General features: G+C 43.4%; 2 protein-coding genes across 2 annotated transcripts; one reads left to right on the forward strand and one right to left on the reverse strand.

Moving 5' to 3' along the window:
- Positions 1 to 241: 241 nt before the first annotated feature.
- On the forward strand, positions 242 to 8,439 carry sh3glb1a (SH3-domain GRB2-like endophilin B1a). Its single transcript, XM_079181769.1, has 9 exons — positions 242 to 417; positions 902 to 1,043; positions 1,595 to 1,723; positions 2,007 to 2,140; positions 2,878 to 2,970; positions 5,617 to 5,706; positions 5,984 to 6,084; positions 6,268 to 6,496; positions 7,084 to 8,439. The coding sequence occupies exons 1-9, from the start codon at positions 355 to 357 to the stop codon at positions 7,189 to 7,191; spliced, it is 1,089 nt and encodes a 362-aa protein (XP_079037895.1). The 5' UTR covers positions 242 to 354; the 3' UTR covers positions 7,192 to 8,439.
- A 3,588-nt stretch (positions 8,440 to 12,027) lies between these two features.
- On the reverse strand, positions 12,028 to 17,324 carry nrros (negative regulator of reactive oxygen species). The gene is made up of 3 exons (XM_079181531.1): positions 16,884 to 17,324; positions 15,474 to 15,588; positions 12,028 to 14,253 (listed from the first exon to the last, which is right to left on the reverse strand). The coding sequence occupies exons 2-3, from the start codon at positions 15,573 to 15,575 to the stop codon at positions 12,295 to 12,297; spliced, it is 2,061 nt and encodes a 686-aa protein (XP_079037657.1). The 5' UTR covers positions 15,576 to 15,588; positions 16,884 to 17,324; the 3' UTR covers positions 12,028 to 12,294.
- Positions 17,325 to 17,639: the final 315 nt, after the last annotated feature.

Here is a 17,639-nt window from a genome sequence, read left to right on the forward strand (position 1 = left end):
AGTTGTTTCTTCCAAGCCCAGGGTATTGCGGGTATTTGCGGGGCAGTCAACCAAAAACAACAGCAACTCGTATTACTGACTGAATCTTGATTTGTTTCAATTTATCGACATCATTTTCTACTGTCACCTTTCCCTTTTTTTGTCGTGTGACGATATGCGCAAGCGCGAGATTTTCTCTCAGCTGTCAGATACGGGTGGAGACGTGAAGCATCTTGTCCGTACATTATCTTTGTCAGGACCAACAGCTGGGTGGAACTCCGACAAAAAAAAAAGTTGCTTCAGCGTATAGGGATGGCAGTTTGACTGTGAGACAAGCTAGCTGTTGTTTTAAGCGCTTATTACCCCCGCGGTGCCATGGATTTTAATGTAAAGCGGTTAGCCGCAGACGCCGGTACTTTCCTAAGCCGTGCGGTACAAGTAAGTTTGACCGTCTAGTTTGTGGAAGTTGTTGCTAACCAACGTTAGCTGCTAGTCTAATCAGTCAGGTAGCGTTAGCTAATCAGTCAGGTAGCGTTAGCTCCCATGCTAAGCAGCTAGCTTAACTCTGCTGTGGCTGTTATTGTATTGCTTAGTAGCCTGCTGTCATCTGAGAGAAAATGTTATATCCTTAAAAGTTGTCTGACTGTTGTTTAAAAAGTACCCGCGACATCCCAGTCTCTATTATAGCTAACACACTACCGTATTCCAACATAACTATCAAAGCAGGCCGCAGAAACCATTAGATAGAGCCATCAACATTTAGCGTTACGTTAGCTAAGCACATTTTTATTTATTTGGTTACTCCGTCCAACTTTCTAACGCATGTTGGCACACTTTCCAACGAATACATGCCTCGCATGGCGCCCACAGGCGGAAGGTTATGTGGGCACTGTAACCGGATATTTTCGTTTTTTTCCCCCAGTTTACAGAAGAGAAACTCGGCCAGGCTGAAAAGACCGAGCTGGATGCTCATCTGGAGAACCTGTTGATCAGAGCTGAGAACACCAAGCAATGGACAGAAAGGATTATGAAGCAGACGGAAGTCTTACTGCAGCCCAACCCAAGTAAGGCCACAGTTGACTCTGGGGTGAACTTGACTGGACTGATAAACTAGTTTACACGTGTTGATAAATGATAGCATGCTACACTCAAGAGGCGCTTGTTGAATCAGAAGATGCCTGGATTTCCTTGTTTGCCGGGGGTCACATAAAGAACATGCTTAACGTCTCTGAGGAGGTGTTTGGCATACATCGGTGGGTAGGGTGTCTGTGAAGTCTGTAAGCTCAGCTGTGCATCCTCCTCTGTTCACACCATGACGCTGTGGCACAACAAACAGACAGAGCAGCTGGTGATTACAGTCCTGTGATATTTTAAACTGGATTTATTCATTTTTCCCTAATGTACATCCAAACAACATGCCGCAGATATGCTGACTGATGTCAGCGTTCATCCATGTGATGTGCTAACATGTTCCTGTCATGGCTTGTCATTATGAGAGCCTCTCTTTTTAGTTTGCAAATGTAAAGCAGGCTGTTTGGACCCTCTGTCCTCAAAGCTCCCTCGCTGTGGTCTTATGACTTTTGTTAATTAGGTTTTCTTGTTTTGCCATCTGCAGATGTCCGGCTAGAAGAGTTTGTGTACGAGAAACTGGAGAAAAAAGCCCCGACGCGAATGAACAACCACGACCTGCTGGGCCAGTCCATGATTGAGTCGGGTGGTGAATTCGGTCCTGGCACTGCCTACGGTGAGCGATAACACTGAGCTAGCTGCCCGACATACTGCGACTTGTATTCTGGTTATGATGCTAAACATCACCTCAATCCCCTGCAACAGTGTTTCGTGGTCAGTGTTATTCCTCAGTCACGGCAGACGCAGCTTCTTGCTTTTGTGCGTATCCGCAGGCCGCTGCGTCTTCTATTAAACGGACGTGTTCAGGCCTTACTTTTTAAGACTGCGGTGCCACATTATGCCGTCCGGTGCTGAATTGGGAGTGAATGTGTGTGTTTATGTGCTGCTGACCGTTACAGGGAATGCTCTGATAAAATGTGGTGAGACGGAGAAGCAGATCGGCGGGGCCGAACGGGAGCTGATCCATAGTGCCGCCATCAACTTCCTGACACCTTTCAGGAACTTCTTAGAGGGAGACTTCAAAACCATCCTGGTGAGTTGGACTGCTGGCTACAGGTCTTAAATCATTTTCACTTTTCACTGAACTTTGACCTTTTTATATGGAGCGGACTCTCGGCACTAGTGGCTGTAGAGGAGTGGCCTCTTGATGTCGGCCCCTTTCTAATTTGCAGCATTAATAATCAAATCATGTTGAACTCCTGTATCCTCAGCTCTGTTAAGAAGTTAGACTAAAAGATAATTATCGATACATTATCAAAGGTTTCTAATTGTTCAGTGAAGTTGATTAAAAAAACATTAGAAAGACTTGTACTTGTTGGTAGGACTCAGCAATGTGGGGTTGAGGTCATTACATCATCATCATTATTATTATTATTATTATTATTATTATTATTATTATCAGCCCCACGAAGCTGCCGTTCAGTTTTAGTTAATGCAAACACACCACTTCCTGTCGCTCAGAGCCGAAGCTTTTTTGCAGCTGACCATCGTGAAGCTGCTACAGAAGAGGAGCGACAGCATCATCCTTAAAGACATGAACATTCAGATGCTTTTCCTTCTGTGTAGCTGTTTGACGCTGATGTTACTTGTCCCCGTTAGACCTTTTTTAATTAAGACCTCCAAACATCCTGCACGTTTAACGTGAGGTTCAATTAGTAAACCAACATTAATGTTCATGCTAACCCTCTATCATAGAGTAAGGGACGACTTGCACGCCATGTCATCTGCAAAAAGTGCACAGGCCTAAGATTTCTGTTTTCTTGTGTCCAGAAAGAGAGGAAGCTACTGCAGGTCAAACGTTTGGATTTGGATGCAGCCAAAACCAGGCTAAAGAAAGCCAGGATGGCTGATGCTAGAGCTGCGGTAAGTGTGTGTACACACACACACACACACACACACACACACACACACACACACACACACACACACACACACACACACACACACACACACACACACACACACACACACACACACACACACACACACACACACACACACACACACACACACACACCGTCATCATCATCAATGCATCTGGATGCCTTTTCGGTCAATTTAATACTGATTAAAGAACACTGTTGGTGAATTCTGCATTCTCTAAAATCATTAGGCAATTTCCTTTGAGAGGAAGGAAAGCTGTGTGTGCGTATACGTCCTACAGCCCCTCTGTCTGAAGTCGCACAAGTCATGACTGCCACACCGAGTTACACAACATGAAGCTGATCATTGTGTCTCTTGTGACTTGCACACAGTCACATGAGAAGCTCTGGGAACTTCAGACTTCCCTTTTTCTGGACCGTTGTTTTCTTGCGTTGGTCTCCCCTTTTTTTCTTCTGACATCTGGGTTTCTCTTTTTCTTTGCTGCTCACATTGTGTTCACGGGCACGAGTGTCCTTTTAAAAGAAAAAAATAAAGTTTTAAGACATTTAACGCTATCATATATTCATAAGAGACAGGGGCAAACTGACTTAACTAGGAGATCCCTAGAGAATTGTAACTCAAACGTGTATTTGGGACCTCAAAGACAGCATTGTGCTTCAGGGATGCAACAAACCGCATGTGCTGCAAAACGCATCACTTTTCAAACGGCATAGAGTCAACAAAGTCTTCTTGGGCTCTTAAAGTTTTGGGTTTTTGCATTTTATTCAGTCTGAATCCTGTATTGAATCCACTCACTGTAATCTAATGTCTTTCCAGCCTCATGGTGAACCTATTTATAATCCTAAATAACAAACTGAAGAGATCCAGTGGACAGTTCTTTTATTCATTAATGTTCACAGCTTGTAACCTGAACATGAGATAAGATTGAACGTTCAGCCTTAAAGAAATGTTTGTGCCAAAGATGCTCAGTAGACATAGTAAAGTTAATATTATACAAAGCAGCAGAAAAGATCTAATAATGTTGTATTTACACTGTCAAATAACATTAGCCTCCTGACTCTGGCGCACCATATTTTCCAAAAGCTTCACATACTGAAGGTTATTATGCAGGACTAAATGATTGTGTTACAGAGTGATGCTGAGCTTTGCTAATATGAGCTTTAATATGCTGTATTCACAGACCGCTGCCTTCGTAGTGTTAAATATCTTGATGCATGTCACGATCTAGAACACCACAAAGATGATGCATGACGTATTCGAGTGAAAAATCAAGAGTCGTGCTGACCTGCAGCTTTTTATCTACATGTCTCGTTGCAAAAAGAAACAAAGAGGCACTTGAAGGGTCTCGACAGTCTGACTTTGTTGCGAGACCGTCTTCCAGATAACAACGTCTGAAGATGATATCTCTAGTATTTCCCCTCCTGCATCAAGTGAGGAAAGAGACGAGGCAAATACCCAACTAAGCTGCTGATATTATAGAACTACAAGAATCACGAAAACAATATGATGTAATGTCAGACTCCTGGATGGACATTACATCATCCCAGCACAGCTATCTGGCTGCAGTCTTGAGTAAATGAAACTATCTAGATGAGACCCAGTGAGCCCAACTTCCATCCATTACTGTGATTCCTCCGGCTTGTCAACGTGCTCATATTAAGCATTTAGCTTCTCCAAACAGCGGGGTCGTCTAGTGGCCTTAATCCATAGAAACAATGCGTTGTCAGCTTAGTCACACCGTTAGTCTTTGTGTGGCGGGTGTTACACCATCACACCAAGGTGGTTTGGCCTGTGTGATGAGAAACATGTCTGTGCTACATTGTCACCGTCCTCTTAGCATCTACAGAGTGTGGTTTTCTTTTGTGAAAGCACGCCGCCGTCTCGCCCTCGCACAAACACGCACCGAGTGTTGAGGATGTGTTGTGTGTGTTTGGCGGCGGCCGTGCAGCAGCTGTAGCTCTAACTACTGTGTCACTGTTTTCACAACGCAAAGCAGCAGATGTGAGCAGAGGAAGTGACAGAGGTGAGTGGAATGTTGGAGCTATCTTTGAATTGAACACACACACACCAAACCCCCTGGTAGCAGTGTGAACAGCTGCTGCCCGTAGCTTTCTGTATCTCCTCCATGACGCGTACCGTCTCACGGAGAACCTTGGATCCTTGTAGAACGAGTCCGTGTTCTCTCTGTAGAGGGTTCAGGACAGTTCAGCCATTGTCCCCCGTCAGTCTCAGCTCCAGACCGTATGTTTATTGGACTTTAGAGAGTCTCAACAAACCATTGTTCCACAAGACTGTCATTGAATCCTTTTGGCTCAATACGAGGAAAGCACAGAAACATCATGTTTAGTTGTTTAATTGTCCTCCCTCCCCCCTCTGTCCTCTCTGGTCTTGACCTGCTGAAGCCATATCCTGTCACATGCACATATACAGACTCTGGCTTTATCTTCTCTTGTGGTTAATGCATGTTCATTCCCTCTTACGTTGAAGCCATGTGTCTGTTCTTTGCTCTGCATTGTGGTTATAGCCATACATACCTTGGATCATCATCATCATCATCATTTCTCCAACACCGGTGGAGCGGTGATGTTACTCTCTAAACGTCTGCTTGTGGTTCTTGGTTCTCAGGCGGAGCAGGAGTTGAGGATGACCCAGAGTGAGTTTGACCGGCAGGCAGAGATCACCCGGCTGCTGCTCGAAGGCGTCAGCAGCACCCACGTACGTAGCCCGGCCCGGCACACCCACACCCTCCTCTCCTCTCTCAGGCGTCTGCTTTAATCATCACGCCGATCGCATTTAGGGATGTTGTTGTCGTGCTGCTGGTTGTTTTTGCCATGAATACCGATATTTGGTGCGTGAAGCGGGTCGAGCTGCCATTTAAGAATGATGCATATCTAACTTTAAAATAGAAGAATATCTGTTGAACTAGAGTTAAAAAAAGTTTGATATAAACCAGTGAAGGTTTCAGTATTGGTCTCTCTTTGTGCATCACCAGGCACATCACCTACGCTGCTTGAATGACTTTGTGGAGGCCCAGAGTACGTACTACGCACAGTGTTACCAGTACATGGTGGATCTCCAGAAGCAGCTGGGCAGGTGAAACACCACTGTGACCGTTATTATATTGTCCTACTTTTAGAAGGTCTCTCTGTAAACAAAAGTATTGCTGTTGAATGATCTTCTCATCCTTGTTGCGATTAAGTAGTTAAAGTAGGGTTACATAAACACGTATGCACACAGTGTTCATCACCCCCCCCCCTCCCTCCTTCCTCCCGCCAGTTTCCCCTCCACGTTCTCCAACAACAACCAATCGTCGGGCGGCGCCAGCAACTCGGTGCCCACCATCCCTCTGTCGGCCTCCCTGCCCAGCGTGTCCGCGGGCCACAGCAGCTCCACGGCGTCGGGCGGATTCAACGAGCTGCGCAGCTCCAACGGCAGCCGCAAAGCCCGAGTGCTCTACGACTACGACGCCGCCAGCAGCAGCGAGCTCTCCCTGCTGGCCGACGAGGTGAGTCCGTGATAATCGTTGCTCCATTCTCTCTCATCACCGCGGAGAGAAACGGTCAACAAGGAGGGATTTTTCATTTTTCATTTTTCCTTTTTTTGTTTTTTATTGTAGTTTATTTTCCAGTTTTAATATTAGAATCAACCTTTTTTTTTTTGTTTTTTTAAACTAACAAAATTGGGAAGTGTGGGAGTCTGAAACCAAACTGCAGTGGAGCAGTTCCTGTACAGCAGCGGAACATCAGCCACTCCCTTTTCCTGGAAAAGCACCGAGCGGTCCGTGACGAGCCAGCGGTTGACTTAACAATGAACCAGCATTACCTCATTCACCCTAATACTCACATTCAGGCACATTTTCCACTCTGCCCTCGCCCGAACTGACTTTGATAATAACAGGGATCGGTAACCAGGCAGCTCATACATTTGGTGTCTTGTAAGTAAAGTGGACGAGTGCGACGCATCGTACTGACGTGAGAGCTTCTGCTATGTCAGTAATGTGCCTTGACGGCTGAACGTTGCCGTGCTCCGGTGTAACGTTTGTAATAGACACGGAGAATGTGCCCCCCCCCCCCCCCCCCCCTGTCTCTGCAGGTGATCGTCGTCAGCAGCGTCCCCGGCATGGATTCTGACTGGCTGATGGGCGAGCGTGGCGCCCAGAAGGGCAAAGTGCCGATCACTTACCTGGAGTTGCTTAACTGAGACCCCCCCCACACACACACACACACACACACACACACACACCCGGCCCTCTGTAACCAGCTGTGATCTCATATTTATATTGTGTTCCAGGGACGGGCCTCGCTTTCCCTTCCATTCGGACGTTTTAGAATGAGTTATATTTCTATGAAAAGGAGTCTCAGTTTTAGCAGACATGGGCCGGAGTGAATACATCTGAGAGAAGGGAAAGGAACCGGACCCCCAGTCCCTGATGTGTGTGTGTGTGTGTGTGTGTGTGCGTGTGTGTGTGTATGCAACTGTAGTACATTTCTATAACATGCTTCCATGCCTTTTGTGCTTGACGCCATGCAATCTGCAAATATGTGCCAGAACATCTCCCAAACTGTAACTTAAAAAGAAAGAATACAAAAAAAGTTGTGTTTACGATATATATATATATATATATATATATATATATATATATATATATATATATATATCTATATCTATCTATCTGATGGTGACATAAATGCTTTTAATGTGAGGGTTGTATTTCTCTTCCCTCACTGCAAGTTTTCTCAAGTAGCGATACAGCAGACACTTTTCTTTTTTTTAAATACAAAAATGCACTTCAGTTTGAAGTGGAGAGTGATGCTGATTATGTCTTATTCTATAATTGATAATCTTACGGTGCAGTAGCTGTTATGGTTATCCAAAGAATTCATCTTTTTTTTTTTTTTTTAACATTATCATAAGTATTGTGCATCAGCTTCCTTCACATGGAGCGATGCTGGACAGCGAGTCTAAACACATTGTTCCAGTACATTTGATTGATGAGCGAGGCGGGATGAGAGACGGTGTTACCTGCTGATAACCGCGCGGTGACTAAACTCACGCGCCAGACGTCGTTAAGTGCCTATCGCAGCGACTCGGCCTCTCTGAGACCATTTGCCTTGTTTGCAGCTACGCCAGCCGTATTCAGCCTCCTCTGCATGTATTGAACCCCAATTTTTTTTATTTAAGTTATTGACAATTGGAAACCAGCATTTCCACGTTTCTGTTGGAAGTTCATTTATCTGAAGACAGCTGTTGTCTTTGATTACATTATTGACTTGTGTATTGTACGTAAATACACAGTAAGTGACGTGTTTGTCGTCGACTCGGTGTTCACTGAGAAGAAAAAGCCTTAAAGTAAAAAAAACATTTCCACTTTATTTTACCTTACTAACAATTTCCCTTAAACATGCATTTCAATTTCACAATGAAAAAAAAAAAGCCTTGTTGCATTCTGGGAGATGAAAGTATATTAATCCATGGCTGCTTTTTGTTTTTGTGTGTAACTGATAAATTGCATACAATTTGTAAAATAAATATACAATATGATGAGTGAAAATATCACGGGTCTGTTTTGAGTTTCTGTTTTATTTCTGTCCGTGAACACTTTCAGCAGCGAGGGAACCAAATGTGGCGTTTACTGCCGTCTTGAGTTGATTCCTGGTGATTCCTGGTGGAGCCACTAGAGGGCGGAGCAAGCAACGGGCTGTGCTGTTAAATACAACTGAAGAAATGTAATTTGGCAGAATCATGTGAGATTGAGACACGTTACAGAGTTAGAGAACGTTTAATGTCGTGTAAATGCATGAACACCTTTTGAAAGATGCCGCTTTAGACCCAGTGATATAGTTACATTACTAATACTGTAGAACAAAAACCAATAGCAAACTGGAATTAAACTATAATTATATTTAGTTCTCCTACAGGTCAGTTTGCAAAGCCATGTTCTCATTAGTTCTCAGTAAAGCACTCGCATGTCAAACCTTCAATAATCTTCTGTAGATCTTAAAGGTAAACTTTTTAATTTGAACACAGACGAAGGGTTTCTACAGCAGTGGTGGGAGACGTTTCCTGTGAAGGAAGATAAACAGAAGCACTCTGACTGAAATCATGCCCACCATGATCAAAAGGCTATTTATTATGGTATGGATGACACCGAGCATATGAATGCTTATTCTTCTGATTATTTGTCCTGCTTCGTCCAAAAGCAGCTCTTATTTTAAAGTGATTCACAAAATAATTTCTCAATGTTGACTCGTTTGGTGAGCAGAAGAGTAGAGTCCCTCTACCCGGTTGTTGTCTCGGGCTCTCTCTCTGCTGGCCCGTTCCCCGGTGACTTCCACAACTCCCAGTGCATCTTCACGCTGCAGTGGACCAGAAAACAAACAAATCCCCAGAAAACAAAACTCTGACCCTTTTGTTTGACAGAATCTCTTAATTTGCAGAAGATTTAAAAGATTTCCAAGGAACCCTGTTCTGGGTACACTCTATACAGTCAAATCTTGCTTTTTTTTCACACTGGAATGCTTTGAGTCACTTTTAGCGGTCTTGAGGCAGTCACACAGTTAACAACTGATATGAAGCGCTTCCTGGACTAAACGATAAGTCCAGTGCAAAGCGCCCGTCGTCGCCTGTCATAACAGCAGGAAGAGTTAAGAGGAAGTGAAGTTTTGCAAACTGCCTGTTGACTAAGAAGCTGCCCGTACGTGAGCTTACATCGGATAATAATTAGTTTTTTCGGCATGCGGCCGTCAGCGTCGGACACATTAACCTTTGACCTACAGTAGTTCTTGTTACCGTTTTCCAAAAGAGTGCGATATTGAAGGTAAAGCCTGAAAGCACAATGGAGAAAAAGATCCTTATTCAGTGTTTCTACGCCAATGTACACCAAAGCAAAGAGCAAAGACCAAGAAATCGTGTATTTGAGACGAACACTGGACCTCATAAAACCTCAGCTGTGCACATTTCAGTTGCACAGTATTCTGAAACCTGACGTTTCTTTATCTCTCTAAAAATAACCACTCGCTGAGATAAAGTAAGCCTTAAACCAGTTCACAGATCAGATGAGCGATCCTGAGAAAGAAACACTTCCTCTTTCATCGGTCCTAATTTTCTTTCGTCCGTTGCACAGAAAATACTTGTTGAAATCTGCCATTTTAGGTTCCTCAAAGTTCACTTGGAAAAAAAGCACAATGAGTTTTCTGTGATTCATCTTTACCTCTTGAACAAGGCTTTCATACTTCACATGTTAACAACTTCAAATCAGGCAGTTCTGCATTCCTTTTGACAGCTACGAGTCTGTTTCACGGCCAAAAGAGGGTTTTTTTGGGTGTTTTGTTGGGTGTCAAGTTGTTGTTTTGCCAGTTGTCTGATTGTCTGATGTGTTTGCTGAGGATGCTGGTTCACACTGTAACAAGTAGCCACCACATCACCGTCTCTACTGAACAGGCCGTGTGCTTTTCTTTTAGTCATGCCAGCGGCTAGGCTCTATGGATGGCAATGTTGTTTTTTAGACAGTTTCAATACTAAAGATGTTCTGATATTCCAATCAGTCTCAGCTGCTATTTGTGCATGTATATATATATATATATATATATATATATATATATATATATATATATATATACTGTATATCAATAAAAGAGGGCACAGAGTGCATGTGGAGGGACACCAGCGCGCAGAAAGCTTCTTTGCTCTTCTTTCAATAAAGAAACATAAAGCTCACAGTTCTGCTATAACTGATGCTATTGCAGCTACGCTAACCTCAGAGGGGGCAGCATAGATCGAGCTCAGATGTACCACCGTACTCGCACGCTGTCAGAATGCTACACCAAAGACTCACATTTGACCACTTAAGCTGAAATTTCACTTCTCCATTTACATTTTTGCATTGTTCTGTGAGAAACTGTGACCACTGAGCCGCATTGCTTCGGGTATTGTGGTGCATATTTGGTTGTTCACTTTAAGTGCGGACCCCCTAACCCACAAATCCGCTCTATTTATGTGTGCTTTTGCACATTTGCTGTGCTATGTCCACACTACGAAGTTGACTGGGTGGTGATATAATTCATATTTATAGTTTTCTCCCCGGCCACCACTGAATATGGCTTGTGCGTTCACATGTATTGCATAATTACAAAGTTATCAAAGTTTGGCTGCCGTGTTGTGCGAATGCCCTCTGACCTATTTGATATAGTCGTCTTCTAACTTCCGACCCGATATAGCTGAGTAATCAAATGAAATTCCCCCTCGGTCAACAATCTGTGACCAGTGGAAAAGGGCCTTCCGCAAATGACGAATTCTCTACGTCAAGTCTTTCCCAATAGGATCGGACTCGTGTCAGAACCGGCTGCTAATTCACTGATAGAAACTGAAAACCTCAATTTGTACCTTCCAGCCATGATATTTGCTGGTTTCAAGTTGAATTAAATTCAGAAGTGAGTCACACTACTTATTCTTCACTTCATTTTGGTTAAAGATGTTCAAACAGAAACCTGTTCCTCCACCTGTGTTCAGCTGCTGCCCTGAGTTGAACCCGTGTGCTCAGAACGTATCCTCGCTGCTCTGCAGATGAACGCCAAAAAAACAAACATGTTTTGACTCTGATGACTTCGTCCTAAAAGATATGTACAAATTATGAAGTTTCTTGGCTTTTGACACAGCTTTACTCCGGTTTCTCTTTTTTTATTGTTCAAACCACCGTGACCCTGAGCATCACCACAGCGGTATTCTGGTTACTTTCTGGTTAGGCCTTCTGCACCGTGCACAGCGACACACTGATCTACCCAGCCTCCGACTCCTGAGAAACAACACACATACTGTGTAACTGTAAAACACAAAAAAAGGAATTGTAAGGTTTAATTATTATAGCTGTTGTTGTTGTATAGCCTATGTTTGCATCTGTGTCCCCCTGATGGGAAGGAAACCTCACACCCCTCCTCTCTGAGATTCTGAACTGGGCAGTTCCTGCACATCTTAGCAAAACAGGAAATTTCATGTTTCCTCTGCTGCTTATAACAACAACTTGCATCACACTACTTCTGCATATGTTCACACACACACACACACACACACACACACACACACACACACACACACACACACAAGATCGCAGCCACATCGTTATATGGAGGTATCGGGGAAGGTTTTTTCTTTTTTAATGCCCCGTTACTTGAATAGATATCATAGAATTGTTCCTTCATTGTTGTAGACAGTTTTACAATTAATTGAATTTATTGCCAACGTACATTCAGTTACACTTGTCAATACTACACTGTACACAAAACACATTTGTTTAAGGATTATAAAGTATCAGTAAGATGTGGGCTTCAAACAATTCTTTTTGATTGACTTTTGTAGCATTTTAGGCTTGAAGGTGAGCAGAACGATGATCAAAACGGCCACAAAAAAAAGACAGAAGGGTAGAAAAAGCAGAAGATACCAGATTATAGATTCCCTATCTTTCTCCGAACAAGAAGACGACTGGGAGCGCTCCACTCTGTGGGTCATTTGGTCGAGATCTTCACATTCAATGTCTGATCGTCCCACCATATCGATTGTCTTTGTTGTTTCAAACGTCCTGAACCAATCAGTTCGGCAGCAGTCGAACGGATTTCCTGCGAGGAAAACGGTGTGCAGTTTGGGGGCTAATGCGTTTGCCTGACTAGAGGGAATAGTGGACAGTCTGTTGTCCCTCAAATCCAGCACTTTCAGGTCAAGATTTAGAAGTGAAGGGGGAAGATAGCCAAGAGAGTTCCTTGAAATGTTCAGAGACTCGAGACTGTGTAAATGGGAGAAGTCTAAATCTTGTACTTGAGTGTTTCCTAAACCTAGATGCTGCAATGTTCTGCTGAGACTTTGAATTGATTCTTGGACAATGAGTCCGGGGTTGTCGGACAGTTCCAAGTGCGTTAGAGACAACCCGCTGAACGCAGACGGTGGAATTATTGTAAGGTCGCATCCCTTGAGGTACAGCTGCCTGAGGGATGCGATGTCTTTCCAATCTGCACAAGCTGAGCCGGCGTCTGTACCGGTCTCAGCTTCCTCAGGACGGCAAATGTCAACGCTGTTGTAACTGAGATCCACTGACCTGATGCTCGGCAATGAAGAAAATAAACCCGAGGGTAACCGCTCGAGATTGTTCCAACTAAGGTTGAGGTACGTCAGATTGCCGAGAGCGGTCAGCGTACCTCTATCTGCAACGATCTGGTTCAGCCTGTTGTTGCCGAGGTCCAACTCGTACAAGCTGCCGGAGAACTGTTCCGACGCCAGATTTAAGGTTTCCAGACAGTTCGTGTGCATTTGAAGTCTAGACAGAGCAGCCATTTTCTGGATGAATCCTTCAGGAAAATACTTCACCTGGTTTACTCTCAGGTCCAAAATCTCCAGAGAGGAGACGTCGCCGTGAAGGCTCTCGTTCCACAGCTGAGCCGTCACGTTGCCCGCGTACCTCTTCATGTTGTAGAACTCGACAGTCGTGGTGGAGTTCGGGAATGTTTTGTTGTCTGCCAAGTGTTCGTAAAAGCTAACGCTGTTGTGGGATAGGTACAGGTTCCTCAGGTGGCTGTGGTTGGGCAAGAAAGGAAAGAAGAGCATTCTGTTGTTCGATAGATCAAGTGTCTCGAGCTGGAATGTGTCGTTAAGGTCTGGTCTGGTGATGAACCACTCGATGAAGTTGTGGCTGGCGTTGAGGACCACCAGCTGGGTCATGTGAAAGTCCGTCAGGCAAAGCAGATAGTTGAAGGCCAAGTTGAGCCGCTGGAGCTTTGGATTGCCGTCGAAAGCGCCATCGATCTGGTACATGATGTTCCTCTGGAGGTCGAGTTCTTTGAGTTGGTGAAGATTTCCGAACGACGTCTCGTCCAGTCTTTGCAATAAGTTTCCAGAAAGATTGAGGTACTCCAGGGACGTCAGATTTTGGAGAAGCGTGGCCACCATCTCGTCCTCGAGCGCATTCTCGGAGAGATCCAGAGCTCTGAGCCTGGGCAGAGTCTTTAATGCGTGGCTGGTTCCTTGGCAGCCAATATGAAGATTGTTCTTCGCTAAATTGAGGCTCACTAATAATTTTGAGTATTGAAAAGTGTTTGATTCAAGTTTTTCCAAACTATTCCGAGCTAAGCTCAGGGTGTTCAGTGAGGGGTACGGGAGCAGAGCGTCGTCCTGTAGTGTTTGAATGTGATTGTAGTTGAGCTGAAGCTCCTCTAAGTCGTCGGGCAGTCCGGCGGGCACAGAGGAGAGCTCGCCATGGTTGCAGAGAGCCGTTCTTTGTATCTGCAGAGAGAAGGAGAGCAGATTAGCTTTACGTTTGTGCGTTTGTTTATTGTACGTCTCCTTGTGAGAAAGAAATGTTTACATTCTTTTAGAAATAATGCAAAAGTCATCAGGCTGAATTTACTCTTTTGTGGGTTTATATCAACTGAACTCGATCAATATTACTTGCATCAACATTAACATTACGTCACCATTGTTACTGTGAACATGTTAGCATGCCGATGTTAGCGTTACGCTCAAAGCACAATTGTACATTTTCGTCGCTCACTTGACAGTTTTTTTAAACTATTTTAGTTTTTAGAATTAGTTTTGCATGATAACTGCTCTTTAACTCACAGCGTTGATAAAAACAAATTATTAAAAAATGATATATATATTTTAAACACACCCTTTAGGCACTCTTACACAGTAGTTGTAGTTATTAATATATCAAAAACGTTTCAGTTTTAATGAACCAGCTAATATATCTTCTCTGCACTTTGATCACTTCAGAAAAAGTCTTTCGTAGTGTTTCTCAACTGACTAATTACTTCTTAATATATCAGTTATAAATCATTAATAAGAGAATTTAGCTAGCTACGTAATTCATTAAGAAGACAGTTAAACATGTATTCACTTTGAGAAATGCAGACTTCATGTCTGTTCAGAAAGAGAAAAAGTGGTGAATAATGTACTAATAATAACTTCCACTGCAATAGTGCATTAAATCCAATGTTGTAAACATGACATTGTTCAATGATCACTGACAGCATGGCTGGTTAGAAAGCTGACGGTTTTAGTGTGAAAATAACAAATAATTGAATACAGTGGACGAACAGCTTTGATGGATTATTTATGGATTCAGTTACTGAATTTGCCTTCCTGATGAGACAAACGGAAAATGTCGGAGCGCTCAAAATATCCTCACAACATGTCGTTTCCTGCAGGATGTTCACGCGACCGTTTTTAGTCTCAGTTATCACGTTCTCACAATAACTGAACGCAGCGTCAGAGGACGGTGTTGCAATGATGACATTAACAACAAAATGCTTGTCTTTTCTCAACAAAGCACATCTGAGGTTACATTTAAAATATAAGATAAGAAAAGATAGAGCTGTATTAATCCCAAAGGAAACTCTTCATTTAACCTTCATTAATACAGGTCATCTCATTGAGCCACGGGGCGTCGTCCTCAAGAGAGGATTTATTATGTGGAGCTGAGTTAAAGTGAGACGTCTCACCAGCTGGCACTGGCTGTGTTGTGGATGACTCGAGACCGGCGGCAGGATTCTCCACATGGGTAACAAGCAGAGCAGGATGGGAGTGAGCCCGTGGACTGGCATTTTAACATCCTCACTGTTGACAAGCGGATAAAAGGAGAGAGAGAGAGAGAGAGAGAGAGAGAGAGAGAGAGGATGCTTATCGATCAACACAGACAGGATTATCAAACTGGGAGAGCGAGACGGCAGCTTGACATTAAAGTGTTGGAGGTCAATGTGACGGACCGGCAGTTGTACAATTAACTACTCGTGCCAAAAACATTCATATTGTGAGTGATGATTTTCAGTTAAAATTTGTATTGAGTCACAACTTAAACGTTTCTGTAGCAGTGAGCAAATGATTTCACCTGTTGTATCCGAACCTTATATGTTAGACGTGACACACGTGTGAACGGCGCTTTCACGTTATCCGTGTCTGCAGCATGTAATCCGTGTTTCAATGAAACACGTTTGAGTTGATTAATAGGATGTAAATTAGTCTTTTCTGTAATATTGTATTGTTTTACTGAATACAGCAGCAGCCGGGCATTTTGGTCAAATTTCCCTAATTTCAATTCAAACCGCTGCGTGACGCAGGCTGGATGTGGAGGCCTTGTGTTCCTTTTTTGGCTCGGACGCATACACTTTGTATTTTAGTGGATTTATGAAGTATACGATGTGCTAGTTTTTACTTTTATATGAAAAATGTTAGCATTTTCTATACAACATTTTATCACTTTTCACTATCACTTATGTATTTTACTGTACTTACTTTTTTTTTTTTTTTTGAACTGTTGAAATGAAGAGCTTATCTGACGGTAGTCGACTACATAGTTGTGTACAAACAGTTTGGCAGAATACTCATCTCTCTTTTCTGAGTGTTGCTGGCTTTGATACAGTGAAACAGCCGGTTTAGGACCGATCCACCCAGTGTTTGATACGGACACAATATCGCATAAGGATTGAACAAAAAGACAGCGTACGCTCTTCATTCATTAGAATAATGGTGAAATGTGTGGTATTTAAATGAAACATGCAGAGAGTGAAACTGAAAGACAGCATTTCTTTTTTCAAAATGTGAAGTTCTAATCCGTAACTCAGCGACATTACTCAAATTCAATACCAAGCAATTTGGTAACATTACTAATGACTCATTATGCAATACTAATAAACATATTGAAAACTACATTTTTATGTTGACATTGTGACTTTATGACATCCTACACAGTACTAGCAGGTTTCAAGTATGCACAAAAGAAGTAGACCAATAAGATATCTTGTGCAAAATACTTTTTAAATTCAACATTCTTATTTAAGACAAAGCATGCTTTTCGCTTCTCTTAGCACGCTGCATACTGCAGCACTAAACTAATGCACGGTGCATTTACTTACGCTGGTGGTTAGATGTGGATTTCCCAAGCCACTGACGGTTGATCTCCTGACCATATCGCTGGTTGACTCGCTCGTTGCAGAGAGTGTTTCTCATGTGTGAGGTTCAGCTGCCTTCCTTCTTCTGACTGAAGCACTGATGACTCTTTTTTACTATTCGCGGAAGCAGGCGAGCAACGGAAACCAGAGTCACATGGACAAAGCTGCAATCAGAAAGAGGTTCTCAAGCCCCGGGGGCCACAGGAAGGCGAGTGCAGGGCTCAACAGCTCTCAACCAGCACAGCACAATTTGTCACACTAACACCACGAACGTGATCATGGTGTGCAGGCACCTACGATTGGTAGCGCAACTGCAACCGCAAAAACCCAAACAAGAACACACCCTTCACACCCTCGGCTTGTTCTGATCAGCCAACCTGTGAGAGAGGAAACCGCTCGACACACACACGCCCTTCCTGCCTGATATTCGGCCTGTCACTGCAACAGCCATTACAAAACACTCAGATGTCGACACACTCGAGTGTGAAGTATTGAAGGATCACAATGCTTCTGGGCCACCACGTGAGGCAACGTTGATCCACGGCCCAACCCAATTCACTGCAGCATAATCTAAGTGAATAATGTCTTGTGATGTTCTTCTTTCAATACTAAGATGTTTCCAACATGGCTACTTTAAGTAACACTGACTGTCTGTCTACCTGAGGTTCTATCTCTCTTTCTTGGGTACTCTTAGCTCTCTTAGTTACCCATGGGTGAGAG

The sequence above is a fragment of the Pholis gunnellus genome (assembly GCF_910591455.1).
Source record: "Pholis gunnellus genome assembly, chromosome: 20".
Taxonomy (NCBI): Eukaryota; Metazoa; Chordata; class Actinopteri; order Perciformes; family Pholidae; genus Pholis; species Pholis gunnellus.